The 16,135-nt window shown below is 35.2% G+C and overlaps 3 protein-coding genes across 4 annotated transcripts; 1 reads left to right on the top strand and 2 right to left on the bottom strand.

Annotated features, from left to right (window-relative positions):
* The first annotated feature begins 943 nt into the window (after nt 1-943).
* LOC123221639 (FCS-Like Zinc finger 15-like) lies at nt 944-1,892 on the top strand. Its single transcript, XM_044644509.1, has 2 exons — nt 944-1,284; nt 1,398-1,892. The coding sequence occupies exons 1-2, from the start codon at nt 1,064-1,066 to the stop codon at nt 1,585-1,587; spliced, it is 411 nt and encodes a 136-aa protein (XP_044500444.1). The 5' UTR covers nt 944-1,063; the 3' UTR covers nt 1,588-1,892.
* A 2,453-nt stretch (nt 1,893-4,345) lies between these two features.
* On the bottom strand, nt 4,346-7,560 carry LOC123220268 (dynein light chain 1, cytoplasmic-like). Of its 2 annotated transcripts, XM_044642372.1 has the most exons (4): nt 7,165-7,560; nt 6,961-7,066; nt 4,960-5,017; nt 4,346-4,610 (listed from the first exon to the last, which is right to left on the bottom strand). In XM_044642372.1, exons 1-3 carry the CDS (start codon nt 7,330-7,332, stop codon nt 4,989-4,991), a joined length of 303 nt encoding a protein of 100 aa, XP_044498307.1. In that variant the 5' UTR covers nt 7,333-7,560; the 3' UTR covers nt 4,346-4,610; nt 4,960-4,988. The 2 variants fall into 2 exon arrangements, with proteins under 2 accessions (XP_044498307.1, XP_044498306.1); XM_044642371.1 differs by lacking the exon at nt 4,960-5,017 and having other exon boundaries at nt 7,165-7,550.
* Nucleotides 7,561-9,321: 1,761 nt separating this feature from the next.
* On the bottom strand, nt 9,322-15,455 carry LOC123221563 (Fanconi anemia group I protein-like). The gene is made up of 13 exons (XM_044644390.1): nt 14,449-15,455; nt 14,270-14,351; nt 13,970-14,161; nt 13,728-13,792; nt 13,487-13,646; nt 12,808-13,050; nt 12,617-12,733; nt 12,274-12,465; nt 12,095-12,180; nt 11,034-11,955; nt 10,409-10,901; nt 10,130-10,320; nt 9,322-10,021 (listed from the first exon to the last, which is right to left on the bottom strand). Exons 1-13 carry the CDS (start codon nt 15,453-15,455, stop codon nt 9,596-9,598), a joined length of 4,176 nt encoding a protein of 1,391 aa, XP_044500325.1. The 3' UTR covers nt 9,322-9,595.
* Nucleotides 15,456-16,135: the final 680 nt, after the last annotated feature.

The raw sequence follows: 16,135 nt of genomic DNA, 5'->3' as shown, positions 1-16,135 counted from the left end.
TCATTGGTCCATCACTCAACTATACAGCCAACTTAGGTAAGTTTGCCTTTACAGATATTCATACTCATAATATTGTTTTATTACCACCCACTGGGGAACGAAGATTTATATGTGGTAAATGATTATAATGGAGCATGTTTTATTCTTTTCACGTAGAAGATAAAAAAGTTTAATCATAAACTAAACTAAAAGGAATTGAAGGCAGGCCATCCTTATCTACAATATTACCATGCAATTACAAAGATTAACCCTAGCTCGGTTATTGGGTAAGAATGGGTTATGACAAATTTGATAAGTAGTAGAATATGTGAATTATTTAAATAATTGATATGATTTAATTGAATTGATATGATAATTGAATCGTAATCTGATATGATTTTTTCTCAATCTAACCCCGATCATTTTAGTGTGATAACTTAAATAGATTTAAACACTATTAATCATATTAGTGATTAAGTTCAGATCGAATCAGCTGTCCAACTGATCTGCATGGGTTTTAAATCAATGACTAATAGCAGTGCTATCTGTCTTGAGGCCAAATCAAAGAGTGGTAAGCAAAAGCAATTCAATGAAAAGAGATAAAGCACCATACAAAAACAAAAGCTCATCTGGTTTGACAAGACTGACTGCCTTTATTTTTACCTCCAACGAGTTCCAGTCAAGGGGACTGAATGCAGAATGAAAGGTGAACGGTGAGTTTTACTCGCAAGAAAATGCGACTGGGTTAGTCATTTGTGGATAGCTTCAACTCTAAACTACGCCGTTCAATCGAAGAAAAAGGGAATTAATGTACAGGCAGTGAGACAGAGAATGAAGAAGAAGAAAAAACAAAACACAAAAAATGAAAAATAAATGGAGACTAAAAAGAAGGGACACGTGGCAGTAAAAAATCACAAGGAGTCAAATCGTTGGTTCCGTTCATGGTCCTTGTTACTGCTCTCTTCTAGCTGTGAGGGACCCAAGTCAAGTACCTTCTCTGCTCTCTTTTTCTTCTATTTATTTTTCTCTCAAGCTCTGAATGTTTTCACAAAGCTTTAAAAGAGAGAGATTTGTAGAATGAGATATGGTGGGACTAAGTATAGTCTTGGAGAACCAGAAGTCTGGTAGTTCCAGCAGCCAGAAAAGCCCTCAAGTTATCAACAAAGCCACTATGAATATGAACAATAATAAGTTCTCTTCATCATCATCTTCTTCTCAGTCAAATTTCCCAGTCCCTACTTTTCTTCAGCGATGCTTTCTCTGCCAACAGCCTCTTTTGCCAAGCAAAGATATTTACATGTACAAGTAAGCACCTTTTTTCATTTGAGTTATGTTTTGTCTCGTCTTTCAAGTTTCAAGATCTTTGTTTATTTGTAGTATTATTTCTAAGCAAGCCCATGTTTTGATTTGTTGGGTAGAGGAGAGAGTGCTTTTTGTAGCGTGGAGTGCAGGTGCAGGCAAATATTTAACGAAGAAGAAGATAGTATTAAGAAAGAGAACTGTTCGTTGGCTGCCATGAAACCAGCTTCTTCCTCATCAGCATCTGGTTCCCGTCGTAAAGGAAACAAAAACCGAGGAGGAGGAGGTGGCGGCGGCTTTGCTTACTGAGGAAGAAAAAGATGATGATCACCAGGAACTGAAAAAAATGGTTTTTTTCATTTTAAAAAAACTATCTTCCAGTTTTACCCATGTCTAATTTTGTAATGACTATTAAGTGCTATGTCGTCTTGCTCCTGTGTTTGAAGCCAAAAGGGCATTTTACTTTCTAGCCCACGTATCTATGGAACCCCTGGTTTGATTTTGCTTCCCGTTCTCCTGAAAGTCTGGAATTTTTTGTTTTTTCTTAATTTTCTTTTATTTTTCATAATGTGACGTTTAAGGGTATTTATGGTATTTTGCTGTGGTATTTGCTTCAGTTGAGGCCCATGAGAGTTATCAGTTTCTTGGGGATAAAAAACAATAGTGTTATTATTTGTTGTCGTCCTCCTAGATGACAACCTGCGCATTTTAGTGGAATTATATAGGGGATGTCTAGATTACGCATTAAGGACACAGTGATTTGGTGGAGAATATTTCTTTCTTTTTCCTCTTGGGGTGGTGTGGGGGGGAAAGCCTAGTGATGGAAGAATTAATGGTATCAATGGACAAAGTTATGGTCCCCAATGGAACATTTAAAGAATTCCAAGTTTGTAAATTTTTATTGAAGTCCCACTATTTGTCGGTTAATTACTTAATAAATAATGGGTTGGTTAATTACTTAATGAATAAGGGGTTGAGTGAAGCAAAGTGCTAAGGGAGGTCGGCTTAGGCTCTGACCATTCAGTACAATTCATAAACTCGATTTTGAGTTGGATTGAATTAATGATAAAATTATTAAAAAAATTATCAAAAAAATCATCAAAAATAATAAATAAAATTATTAATAAGATAAATTTATTAACGACTTTTTTATTTCTCTTTATATTTGAGTTGGTTTGATTTGTATTTAAATTGGGATTAATCTCGCTTGGATTTGGTTTGTTAAAAATTAAATATTTAATTAAAATTAAATTAATTTAATTCGAATCTAATCTTAATAATATTGCATCTGGTTTGTTAAAAATTAAATATTTAATTTCAATCTAATCCTAATAATATTGCATCGGTGGCTGCATTTCCTAGGCTAATGTTCGTCTCAAAAATGTGCTATGTTGAGAGCTAGCTGGGTTCAAATAGGACAAATGAATAATTAAATCTGTCCAACTTTGAGGGGCCATGTTTCTTGTAAGGTTAAAACTCTAGCTGCTCACTCTACAGTATCCAGAAATTATTTGAAGGGCGTTGCTCGATGATTCGGGACATTCGTTTTCTAGCATTGACAGACACTGGACCCCTTCCCTCTTCATGGCTTTAAATGAAGTTAAATTTTCTCATGAATAACCATTGTTGAAGAACAGTACCAGCAGATCACCTCACTTGCCCCTTACATGAATGCTTCGTGAATAAACAGGACTACATAATTGGATTCTAATGGCTAATAATACTTGCCAACCCAATAAAGGCAACAGATAGATGAAACAAGAAGACCGTGAAAATCAAACAGTTAATAAGATATATTACATAAAAGTTGTACATGCCAAGAATAGAGAAAATGTATAACCCGAGGATGCAGATGAGCAAAACCGAATATTTTTTTATTTGAGTTTGATTCGATAAAGTTTACTAAGGTTTGAGCTTGAGTGTGAAAGTGAGGCCATTAGCTCTATTCGGGAAACCACAATTTTACTTATAATTTATATATTTATTAATTACTATTGTATTCAAAATTAAAAAGTAAAAGTTTAGGAATATAGATATAAAATTTTAAATATTTAGAAATTTATTAATAATATACTTGATATGAGCTGCGTGCTCATGGAACCAGAAAACAATAAATTCGAACTTGGCTTGAATCTTATATTCAAACTGCTCAAGATAAAGCTCGGTTTAAAAATAACCAAGCCGAGCCACAAGGGGCTAGTCTGAATTTCGGCTTCTGGGTGCATGCATGAATGGTAAGTATTGTACACGACTGTATCGACCATAAATCAAGGATTGGTGGGGCGAAGGTGTTGGTAGCTGGGGGTTAAGATGGCATGGGCGAGCATTATAAGTTATGGAAGTCACTGGCGATGTGGGCAGTATAAGCAAATTACAAATTCTATATGTATAAAATATACATATTCATATTCATCTTCACGCATCTAAACGTTTTCCTCGGGCTATTAAAACCTCAGTCCTACAAAATTTAGGTACTTTAGGGATGTTGGCCAGAGAAAAATGGTGTTTCTAGTTTTCCTATGGCGAAATGTCAATGCTATCAATGGCTGAATGCCTGAATCTAAATCTAATTTGGTCTAGGTGCCGTGGAAGAGTAAAGATTCTTTAATAGTGAACATGAGGCAATACTCTTGTGGTTTCTTCTCGCTGTTTATGCGTGAGTGAAAATCAGAAGTATAAGATTGATGCCAAAAGTCTTACATCGAAGAGAAACCAAGAGTTTGCCAAGTGCCCTACACAAATCCCTTGATTGGGGGCCTTAGATAAATATGAACCTATTCTCTCTCTTGTGAAACCCTTCTTAGGATAAGATCCTAGACCATCCAAGACCAAAATAGATAATATCTCACTACCTCAAATAGCTTACTTTAAGTGATACTATGTATATGCACTTATAACACATCATTATTGATATTCAAATTAGTACCTCACACAATAACACATCATTATTGGTATTCAAATTAGTTTCATTAAGTAGGCACAGTTATATCAAAATTAGTTAAGCACAAGAATCAGCATTCGCCATTTAGAGTTTCAAAAGCAAAACAGAAAGCGTTTCACATCTGTATGAGGTTTCAAGATAAGTTTCAGTGGATACAAATATACAAGTTAAGCACAAGTATCACCATTCAGAGGTTTCACTAGCCAGCAGGTCTTGATTAATACATACAGACATCAACTCTCACATGATGAACATAAACTCATCATCAGCACCATTTTCATCCATATTTATCAACATCGCTGTCCTCATTAACCAGATTTGAATAGCAAAACTGCTTTCTGATCCAAGTAGAAATAAACAAAGTGGTTTGTTTCATGCGTGACATATGAGCCTGTACCAAAAACACACACAAACAGACAAAAAATCAGAAGGCATCAGTCCAAGCTCTAGTGGTGGTGACTGATCCTCTTCTCAAATTAATCTTCCCTAATTTCATAATGAAGTGGCAAGATCAAAGCAATTTGCTTTATAAAGAAAATCAGGTAAGGCAAATATGCCTCCTAAAACAGCAAAATGATGCAACTCTGTTATTCAACAAGAAGATCCATGCTGAAAAGACATACAAAATGCATTTCTAAATCCAACAAATCAGAGATTAATGCTATAATATAATCAACACTAAGAGGAAACCAAAATTTTGATCAGAATAGTGGGCTATCCAACAGGTCTGGCAGCGGTACATTTGGAGTTGTGCAGGGGGAGATCAACTTCAGAAATGCAGGGCACTCATACCATGACCTTCAATAAGCAAGGCACCACATTATACAACAGAACATGTTCAGGTGATTATCTGACTCTTTGAAACCAAGGATGCATCACTAAATTATGCACTTCTATCCTCAACCAACAGTAGTGTATACAGTTCCTCAAAATGATCACCAAAAGGCATGACCACACAGATAACCCTAAAGCTTCTGAGAAAGTTTTTCTTAGCTTTACCAATGTTAACAAATTAAACAATCTTTTTACGTGAAGTATTTCCATTATTAAAGTTTAGGAACAATAAAAAGAAAGTTCAGTGGTTAGTTTACCAAAGCATAGGTCAATGTAAGATGAGTAACACCAAGCTGGATTCTGGGAGGCAGGTTAACAAATAGATATGTTTTCTCATAATTTGTAAGTCTTTGACATGTGCATATTTATAATTGAGTTTTTTCTTATGGAAATAAGATTTCAAGTGAGTATGGGCAACCCTAAACTGGATACAACTTACAATAAAGGAAGTTAGGAAAATAACCAGCACATTTATTAACTTAAGAACATGTAACAAAATAGGATAAAACAATTTGTTTCTAATAAATTGCAACAAAATGAAGTAAACAAAATCATTTTATGTAAAGTTAGATATTCCATTAGTCATGAAAACTTGAACTTCAATATTTGGTCAATAATGATTACAAACTTAAAAAAAATCATAAAAGATAATCCTTAAGCGTGCACAGCATCATCATTGATTTGACTTACATCAGTCATAAAAGGGAATAGTTTGGAAACCAAACCCAATGAGTTCCTGCTACATTATAGTTGTTTGCAAGACACCAGGCATCTTTAAATTGAAACTCCATTCTCTAAGCAATATGACTATTACACACCTAGATCAACTCATGGTCATGGATCAGCTAGTAAGAATCACAATTTGCTTAGCTAAATTTTAAGATACCATGTTTTGAGAATAAACCATTAATAGTACACTAGACCTTTCAGTTTCTACATATAAGTGACAAAGTAAAATCTAAAAGTGAGAATATAGACCAATTCTAAATTCACTCAGTGGTGTCTCTTATGATATGTAAAAAGCAAAGTGCTGAAGCATTATTAGAGTAAAGCTAGAAGAATGCTTTCAGAAAAGTGCAAAGTTTTGTCAATGGACTCTCCATCATGCTCAATGGGTCAAGTTGTTTAGTTTGCCTCAAAATACGAAATCAAACCTAATCCAGATTTGGCCAAAAATACTTAATCTTGGCTGCACTACTTCCTTGATGTGCAACAGCAACACCTCATGTTTCATATAAACTTGCAAACTGATGAATAAAATACTGTAACCTAACAACATCAAAATGTTATCGCCAGATAACTCTCGCATCATCCATATGCTTTCCCAAGATCAGACAATTTTCTTCCTGTGATAAGACCCTGAGATCAGACCTGATAGTACAGATCTATTAACACCGGCTAGCAATTGGCTGCCAGGCCAGTCCTTGTATCAAGCAGACATTTCCATTTGACTAGACTGAATAAGATTGCAAAATCATTCAATAAAACGAACAAACATTCACAAGGCAATCATAAAATTCTACACGAAACATAACTAATAATTATGTACTAACCTGAAATTTTGGGTGCAAATTTTCCAACCAGAACTAATATCACTATACGACTACTCAAAAAACCCACAAAAACACAGCTCATCCAAAACCATTTCACTACATTCCCTTAATAAAAGCTAATACTCATGCAACAAAAGATAGGAGTTATAATTTTTGCTTCCCAAATCAAAATATTACAACACAAGAATCATGTATAAGAGAACATTCATATGGAATTTATCCTAGATCTATTTCATCTATCCACCTAAAGATTGTTGAAATAAATAATCAGAGATAATCGAAAATAATTATTCAAAAAAGGAAGAAGAAGAAGAAGAGGAAAAGGAAACCCTAACAGAAGCAAAATGGAATTACCAAAATTGCTACCAACGATGCAGTGCCAAGTGGGTCCGTGTCTCTTGTCGAACTCCTTCTTTATTCGCTCTGCTACATCTTTCTCTACATTGTTCCTCTCAAATGCCTACGAGAAACAACCGAAATCAAATGACTGAATAAAATCTCGATAAATGAAACTTTACATTAGAAAAAAAATGATGTGTTAAAAGAAGGAAAAACAACTGCGATGGCGATATCAACAGCTTCTTGTTGCATTTCGTCTTTCATGTCGGCGCTCTTGATGATGATTCTTTTAACAGATTGCGACACCGGCTGGGTGGGTTTCCCATCATCGGAGTCGGTTTTCACGACAAGAGCTCCGCCGTTGCTTTTCTTCGTGTCTTCACTCATGGTATTTGTTTCTTCGTCAAAGTGAAAGCAGTGAATTCGATTTCGATTTGTTTTTTATTGAGTTTGGTACCAACTATACCAGCTTCTCTTTTCCAAAGCGTTTCGCTTACTTTGCTGAATCGAGTCACTTGCGTGTTGACTGTGTTAAATTGTGGACGGAGCTCAGTTCACTTTTTCCAGTGGAGGCAGGCAAACAAATAAAAAACGCTGTCGTTTTAAGCTGTGCTGGATTTTGGATTCTTTCCCACCACATACCAGGACAAGTATTTTAAATCTGGACCGGATTGATGGGTTGAACCGGTTCATTTAGTAAGATATATGCATTATGTATCACCACAATTTTTTTTGGTAAAAATATATTCTAATGTGTATTTAATCTGTCACCGAGTCAACAGTCCACCCGAGTCAAAACCCCAAATCAATATCTCGATTCAAATTTGAAAACATTAACTAATAGTAATAGTAATACTAATTGTTTAAAGGTTGAAATTAGTGGAATATTATAATTTTGAAAAAAAAAATCTGAATTTAAATATCTATTATAATTGTAAAACATTTATTTAATAGTAATATTAATAATATTACTATTTCATGTTTGTTCAATTATCTTATTCTTATTATTGCTAGATCAAATTAAAAGTATAAAAATTTGAATTTGACTTTCAAATCAAGCTCAAGTTTGTTGTTGATCAATTTGATGAGATCATAAGCATGTAGTTCAAATAAAATATTAATAAACCTTTAATAACTTCAAAATTTTCACTTACATTTTTTAAATTTTCTTTTTATAATTGATAAATATATAATTTATAAACTTTAAAATGATTTTTTAAAAGTTAAGGGATTTAAAATTTAAAACCAAACTCGAGTTAACCATTTATATTTCAAATTAGTCATTTTTATTTCAAGCTTATATTGAAAACTTATCAATTTAACGAATTTGAATTTTACCCAAATACTATCAAAACAAACTCTCTTCAATTTGTCTAACTGATTACACCCCTAGCTCAAATTTAGAAATTCAAATCTTTAAAACTATTTTTCTAATTTAAATAGCAAAAATAAAATTAATAGGTTGAAGCCATAACTACTGGTTTGTTTGGTCACAAGAAGCTTTTGTGGAAGCATCAATTCTTTGCCTTCTTTTCAAGCATTTATTGTGAAGTTGCCCCAAAAGCACAATTGAAATCGAAATCACCACGTTGGATTCTTTTCTCAGGTAAAGCACATGGAAAAAGCTAACTGAGCTGCATATTTGGGATATTAATTAAAATAGGCAAAAAGTTTTTCGCTTAAACTTTTTTAGGCAAACGCATAGTAGTTTTACTTTTATAAACAATTTTTTTTGTAACTCCAAAAATACCCTTCCAACCTTGTATACGTAGACACAAGAAGAAAATTTTGAGTGCGTGGGTGCGTGCAGAGTGCTCACGGAGTGCCCGGGTGCGTGCACAATATACAGAGTGCGTGTGCAATACGCGCACTGTGCACAGTGCGGGCACAGTGAGTATGTAGTGTGTGCACTGTACACAATATATATTATATATATATATATATATATAATATTATATATATATTTAAAAATTATTATTATTATTATTTATATATATTATATTAAATATTATAATATTAATATATTTATTTATTTATTATATTTATTTAATATATATATATATATTTAAAAGAAAGAGTGCGCGCACCCTCACACTTTGTTTATATATATTAATCAGGGTGCGCGCACTGCGCACGCACGCACTGCGCACACCACGCACGCATCGCAAGCAACGCGCGCTCTCCTCACGCACTCACGCACTCCAGTTTTCCTTCCAACGCCTACGTATACAGGGTTGGGAGGGTATTTTTGGAGTTACAAAAAAATTTGCTTATAAAAGTAAAATTACTGTACGTTTGCCTAAAAAGGTTTAAGCGGAAAAAATTTTGCCTATTTTAATTAATATCCCTGCATATTTTGCTACAATATAGAAAAAATAAATAAGACAAATTATTGTCAGTTTGTCAGGATACTGATATAGTAATCTCTTGTGCACTGTACATCATTTCATAAACAACCCTGAAATGGAATTCAAAATTATCATCAATGATTACATGGATTCAATCAGGATGATTACTGTATATATTGTATGTGTATGTATTGCGCAAAATGAAAGTTCAATGTGCCATTCTTTGTATAAAAATACCTCAGTACCCAGTTCTCTGTGTAAGGCAAGAGATGGCATTTAGCTATACTTGTTCTGACTTGCAGTTACACTTCCGCATCAGAGTCCTGCACCACTCTGCCTCTCTTCAATCTTTTGGCAGCTGGAGAAACACCCCCATTCTGGCCATCGGATTCAGAATCCTCGACAGCAGGAGGTGACAACACATTTTCTGAACTGTTCATCTCGTTGTCTTTGGAGTACTCACCTGATTCATCTTCAGCGGCTGCAGAATCGATATGGTTGGCTTCATGTTCATGGTTTGAAGCATCTTCCCTGATGGGATCCAATATTCTGAAATCCCTGGCAGTGCTACGCTTGGCATGCCTCAACAGATTGACTTTGCTCTTCTTGCTGAGTTGAATGAGATATTTTTCATAGTCTTCTATCTGGAAGATCAAGTCTGGGATGCATTTATTCTCCCTTTTAATCTTGTTGATAGCACCCTTACTCTTATCATTTTCTATTTGAACCTGCAAGTGCAATGAAACTGGTGAATAAGAACTTTTGGAGAACTCCATACAAAATCATTAAAAAATTTTCTTTGTGGTACGATTGTTAACACTGCACCAAGTCTATACCCTTTGCATCTCTGCCACAAAGTTATATAGAGGAACTGTGAGCTGCTTGCATGTTAATTCCACGAGCTTCTGGTATTGAAGACTAGGAAAAAGCTGCTTGCAACCTTTGGGAGCAATCTTAAGCTTTGACATCTGAGCTAAATGCTTATAAAACTTTGCAGCCAATCTGAGGTAATGCTCTGCTTGAGGATCTGCAAATTATAATGTGAAATGAAATACATGAATTTAGGAAGTGTAAAGGACAGAATAGAATCAGTTTTTTGGAAACTGCTTGCTTACAGTTAAGGCTCATCAAAGCAAAAGAAGATAGCACTTTGACCACTGCCTCAGCCCTCAAGTACAGATTTTCTTCAAATGTCATCCCAGGAGATTGCTCTCCATTCCGATGAATATGAATGCTTTTCTGAGCAATTAGACAGAATCTCTTAAGTTCTTTAATAGCCCAATCCATATCAACTATGACTGTTTCAATAATTTGCAGTATGCAGGATGTTATGTTAGTACTTGTTGACTGGTTTATGAGGGGGTACACTTCAGACACCTCTAAAGAATCATCTACTTCCATTTTAGTGACCTTCAACAGCTCCTCAGCAATGGCCTGAGCCACAAGTAAGTCATTTGGAGGTGCGGTTAAACAGACGGCCAGTTTGACCACACTTTTTGCAACATTAGTATGAGGGCTTTTGCACAGATCCATAGCCCATGCTCCATGAGAATTCTTCCACTTGCAGGGCAATTTATTCCCCAGCATTAGTAACACATCATAAAGAACCTGAGAAAAGAATAATGCTTTTGAAAGATTTATAACAAATGAAAAAAAACTTAAGAATACTGGCCGGTGAAATTGCATAAACTAGCTAATAATTGTGCATTAGTGGAATGAGGCTGGTAAAAATGGATTTACCTCAACCTCTCTTAAATATGAAAGCCCAAGGAGCTCCAATATTAATGGCTTCAGAAGTTTCTCAATGAACAATTCTTTGCTTCTTATATGTTGATCATCAATTTTGGAGGATTCTTCACTTTCATTATCCAAACCATGCCCAACTGTGGCAACTGACAATAGATCTTCAAGCAATTCAGTTAATCGTGAGCTCCGCAAGCTAATTGTGATCAATTCTTTTAAGCAAACAAAGGCCAGATGGAGATGTTCTTTCCTTTCTTCCACACTTTTTCTTCCTTTTGTTTCCTTTTTCTTCTGATCTGTCATAGACTTGGGCCCAGATTTTAGCAAAAAGATCAGTTTCAGCAATGGCCCTCCCAGGATATTAATATCAGCATAGATCAACGTCTTCAATGGATCTTCCTTCCCAACAATAGGGTAAGATTTTATTTGACGAAGGGTAGCATCCAAAACAAAAGAAATCATTTTAGAGCAACATTTTGTTGTCTTGCTCAAGGATGATTGACTATGTTTCTGGGAAGCTGTAACACCATTAGAGCATTCAATGTTGTATAGTTTTACCACTATCTCCAGAAGCTGAAAGATGCTTGAAGTTGCCAGAAAAGAAATTCGCTCTTGGGTCAAGTTGTTTCCAGAATCAGGAATATTGGGTGTATCGGGAGCCGTAGCTCGTACATTTACTCTTCTAGTGCCGCTACCATGTCTTGTACATGAATCTTTTTCCAGTGAGTCATGAAGATCAACAAATCCAATAAATTCCTTTTCAAGTTCCAACTTCTCTGCATCGCTGGCTTTTTCTAACTCATTAGCAATAGTATTCAACAGCACTTCAATAATTCCTAATAAAATTAAAGAGCAGCATTTTCTTTTCTCTTCTCCAAGACATGTGTTTTCTTCCTGGGTCTGACCAAGAATGTCTGATCTGACATGACATAGAAAAGAAATTAGAAAAGTAAATCAACTAAGACTTACGAACATCATCGAAAACTAAGCTGACGATACTTACAACTACCTTGACAAGGTTTTTAAATATATATAACATAATAAGTGGAAAAACTTACAAAACTTTCAAATTTCCATTTTGAAGCAACTTCCGGATTTTCAATAAAGCAGAAGAAAGTGTCTCACTAGGCAATTTTCTTCCCTCCTGCAGTTTTCATATCTGAAATGTCAGTAAAATTACAAGTCTTTCCCATCTAACCTATCATCATAAAAGCAGAACTAGACGCACAAGAGATACCTCAGCCTCTTGTGAAAAAGAGAAACCAAAACACGTCCATGGAGCGTCTGAATCACGATTAATTTTGCCATGTGGTTGGAGGAGTAGAATCAAAGACACACAAAATAGAAGACAATCTAAAGGCTCTTGAATTAAAGCTTTTCCATTTTCAGTTTTAACACACTGACTGACCCCAAGTTGACCATCCGTGTCCTACCAAAAATGTTCTTTACTGTGAACAAAGAATTTTGTTGTACAAACCCAAGATGCACATAAAGCAATACTATAAGAGAGAAGATCATATATTTTACACAACTCAAACTTAATTAAAGGGGTTCATCTATGAGCTAGCAATGGATAATACCTCCCCGATAAAACAGAGAAAATGAGGCAAGAGAAAATCAAGAACTGGCCCCCCAGTTGATGGGTCCACCAAAACAAGCCTCACAAATCCATGGTACATGACTTCTTTGACTTTTGCCTAAACACAGCAATTCAGCAGTTTGAGAACATGGTTCAATAACAACAGAATGAATTGCATGACTGAAGATAAACCTGCTGATAAAGACATCTTTGCAATAAGGCATTCAGCTCCTGAAAGAGACCTCCTCCTGTGCTGCAGGGTATCTCTTGCTGGCTGCAACTGGCTTGGCTCGATGAGTCTTGGAGAGAAAATGAGCCATCTGTCTTAGATTGCTTTTCTGCCAGTATAAGATCAATAATGGCATTTGTTGCTGCAAGACGAACTGTATCTTCTCGTCTAAACATGGCTTTACGCACAACCAAAACCGTGTAATCCTTCATCATTAAGTGAAACAAGTAAAAATGCTTGCATAAACAACTTAACCGAAAAAAAAACAGAAGTTTTAATAAGAATTCCTTATCTTTTTCATCCTAATCCTATCTAGCCTAAAATTGAGCCAAACCTCCCAACCTTAGAGAACATGATTCAATCTCAAGACAACAAGCTACAACAAATTAGTGTAATTGATGAAAAAATTATTAAAAGAAAGGATAGCTAGAAACAAAATACAACTTCCATATTTGTCGTCATAGATTCAAACCGAAATATATTCGCTTAATTCCTCCATTTTAATATTCTTCCATGGTGGTTTCTAAACACCGCTTTTTGCACAAAAAGAAATTACAGTGTCATACTCTATATTATCATTTAATAAGCTATAACAGGATTGACCCTCTTTCTTTTATCAGATGAATTTGAGTAGGAAATTACCTGAAGATCACGACTGAACTTGATGAGAGGCAGAAGAGCAGTAACAAGATAAGAGGCAACCTTGCCATTCATGAAAGTGAAATAATCCAACAATTCCTTCAGACGGGGAACATGTTCCAACATTGGGTAAGGATAACTTCGTACCAAGATGCCGATCAGTCTGACCATTGAATATTAGTGCCACTAATAAGTAATAACCAGAATCAAACAAAAACATTACAACTGATGATGATGCAATTACCTTATGATTAACATACTTTGAGCTGGCTTTAAAGAAAGGACACGAAACTTGCATTGCTCAATAATCTGCGAACAGCACAGTAACATACATACAAAGTGGCGTCTAAATCAGATAAAAGTTCAGCAGAGTTCCTTTGCAAGCTGACAAGTGAATCACAAATGATACGGATGGACGAATCTATGGTACAGAGAATAGAAATCAATCATCTGTAACTATGTTAGCTTATTTTTAGTATCACCAACCTCATTCCTAGCCATATCATAGACTTCAAACAGGGTTTTAAGAATCTGAATACCAAGCTCCTCAATGCCCAATAGACCATTTGAACTGCAGAATTCTTTAAGGTTTCCCTCTTCCAATGACTCCAGCAATAGAAGACCAAGCTGAACAACGCTTGGCACAATATGCTCCCTTCCATTATTGCTCTCATTAACCTGATGATCAACAGCAGAGAATTTAGTTAAAACCTAAGATGTCTTATTCACGTTGTGCATAAAAAAGAGAGCAATACACATAATAGATATTAGGCAAAAAGACATTACAGCTCTTAAGACGGCCTTTTCAACTACTTTGACCCTCTGCAGATATTCTTCCTTCAAATTATCAGGTAGCCACTTGCAATCTCTGAAATAGCAGCAATATTAAAATATTTAAATAAAGAACAAACAAATCAACTCCACCTTTTTTTGTTTTAATTTAAAAATATAGAAGCATTTGATACTTGGAAAACTTGGAATCGTGATAAGCGGCCACCACTGCTGTTTTCAAAATCCTCATCGAAGTCTCACTGAACCTCCTGACCCTTGCAATTGACAACATAACAGAAACAGTAAAATGATTAAAAGCTTGAACATCCGACTTCACAAGCCCGATAACCTCTTGTCCCAAAGACGGGTCCTGCTTCACTGCGAAATTAAAATGAAGCAACACAGTCCCTTCAACTTGCCTAACAATTGAGGTTACCTTAGACCCCATTTTCGACCCAAAAAACCCCACAATCCCTTCAATAATCTCCCTCTTATTAAACCCTTTCGACGCCAAAACAAGCAACTGGTACACTAGGGAAGGCAAATCTTGCAAGTCCACTATCTTCATTTCATCAAACACCTTCTCCAAAAACTCCCTGCCCCTCGCCTTATCAATAAACGCAAAATCTTTTACCAGCGAAACCATCTTAACTAACAAGCCCTTTGACCAATTGCAATCAAGAACACGATCAAATACTGAATTAACATAATCCCCGCCTCTCTCGCTCTCTCTTATCAGATCAAAACACTTTGGCAAAAGTTCAAGCAACTGGGCATCATCCAAATTCACGATATGTAAAACATCCAATACAATTAAGTTCACAACAGATTTGAGATCTTTAATTGGCACGTGATTTAATAAGGTGCTAAAGAAATGAATCGTTTTAACAGAATTTGTATCACGTGGGATTTTAAGCAATGCGAATAGATTAATGTAATTGACGAGAAGAGAAGATAGCAGGGAAGAGAGAGAGGGAGTTTCAGGAGCAAGGAAGATAAATGAGAGAAGAGAATGGGCATATTCTGAAACTGCGAGAGAAGGCGAATGAAAAGAGGAGCGAGAGTGAAGAAATGAAATGAGCGCTTCGTGGGATTCTGAGGAGAGGAGATATGGAGGCACAGAAGAGGTGTCTTGGTGATCATTTTGAGCTAGGCGGATGATGTCAGCGTCGCTGAGTGGTGGCGCTGTGGCGGTGGTCATGGTGGCAGTTCAGGCAGAGCTCTTGAATTTTGTTTTTTTTTTAATATTTTAGCATTGCAAATTTTAAAAAGCGGGAATTTGGGTATTGACAGGTCAGTTTTGCGCGGGAACATCTTGGGCTAACTCAAAAAATCTGTAGGCCCTTCAGCTGCGGGTTTATTACAATATTCTCCTCATGTTTTTCGAAATGAATATAAAACCGATATATTTCTGAAAAGTAACAAAACACCCAAAAGTGATTAATTTACAGCGTAAAGACTTCAAAATCATTTGCTTATTTATATATTATTTTTAGGGTATCATCACCAACGAGAAATACATAGAACAATTTAGATAGTTCAATACAAGAAGATGATTAATTGACAACAAAAATTTTAACTTGGTTTAGCCAATAAAATTTTAATTATATCACTTTTAGATCATTGGTTCATCTAATTGATTAGACCAATCAACTTACGAACATATCATTTGAATAGAATAAACTCAATTCGAGCCTAAGGTTTTATAGAATTTAGTCAATTTTTAAGCATTAGTCTAATTAATCATATATTTCTCGATCAATTTTAAATGATTAAATAATATGTAATATATACTATTATATATAAAAAAATACATCTAAAAAGATACATTAACTAAAAATAAAGATGATTAAAGTCTATGATTATTAACAAGTCAATAGA

This window comes from Mangifera indica, chromosome 7 (genome assembly GCF_011075055.1).
Source record: "Mangifera indica cultivar Alphonso chromosome 7, CATAS_Mindica_2.1, whole genome shotgun sequence".
In the NCBI taxonomy this organism is placed as follows: Eukaryota; Viridiplantae; Streptophyta; class Magnoliopsida; order Sapindales; family Anacardiaceae; genus Mangifera; species Mangifera indica.
This window is presented reverse-complemented; position numbering and strand designations above follow the sequence as displayed.

Bases quoted from the DNA above. Each gene is read 5' to 3' on its own strand.
- LOC123221639 (XM_044644509.1), top strand. From the start codon at position 1,064: ATGGTGGGACTAAGTATAGTCTTGGAGAACCAGAAGTCTGGTAGTTCC. The intron at 1,285-1,397 runs GTAAGCACCTTT...TTTGTTGGGTAG, and splicing joins AAAGATATTTACATGTACAA to AGGAGAGAGTGCTTTTTGTA.
- LOC123220268 (XM_044642371.1), bottom strand. From the start codon at position 7,332: ATGAGTGAAGACACGAAGAAAAGCAACGGCGGAGCTCTTGTCGTGAAA. The intron at 7,067-7,164 runs GTTGTTTTTCCT...TGTTTCTCGTAG, and splicing joins CTGTTGATATCGCCATCGCA to GCATTTGAGAGGAACAATGT. The intron at 4,611-6,960 runs GTAATTCCATTT...TTTTTGGTACAG, and splicing joins CATCGTTGGTAGCAATTTTG to GCTCATATGTCACGCATGAA.
- LOC123221563 (XM_044644390.1), bottom strand. From the start codon at position 15,455: ATGACCACCGCCACAGCGCCACCACTCAGCGACGCTGACATCATCCGC. The intron at 13,647-13,727 runs GTAATTGCATCA...TTCAATGGTCAG, and splicing joins CAAAGTATGTTAATCATAAG to ACTGATCGGCATCTTGGTAC. The intron at 10,022-10,129 runs GTATAGACTTGG...TTGCACTTGCAG, and splicing joins TTGTGGCAGAGATGCAAAGG to GTTCAAATAGAAAATGATAA.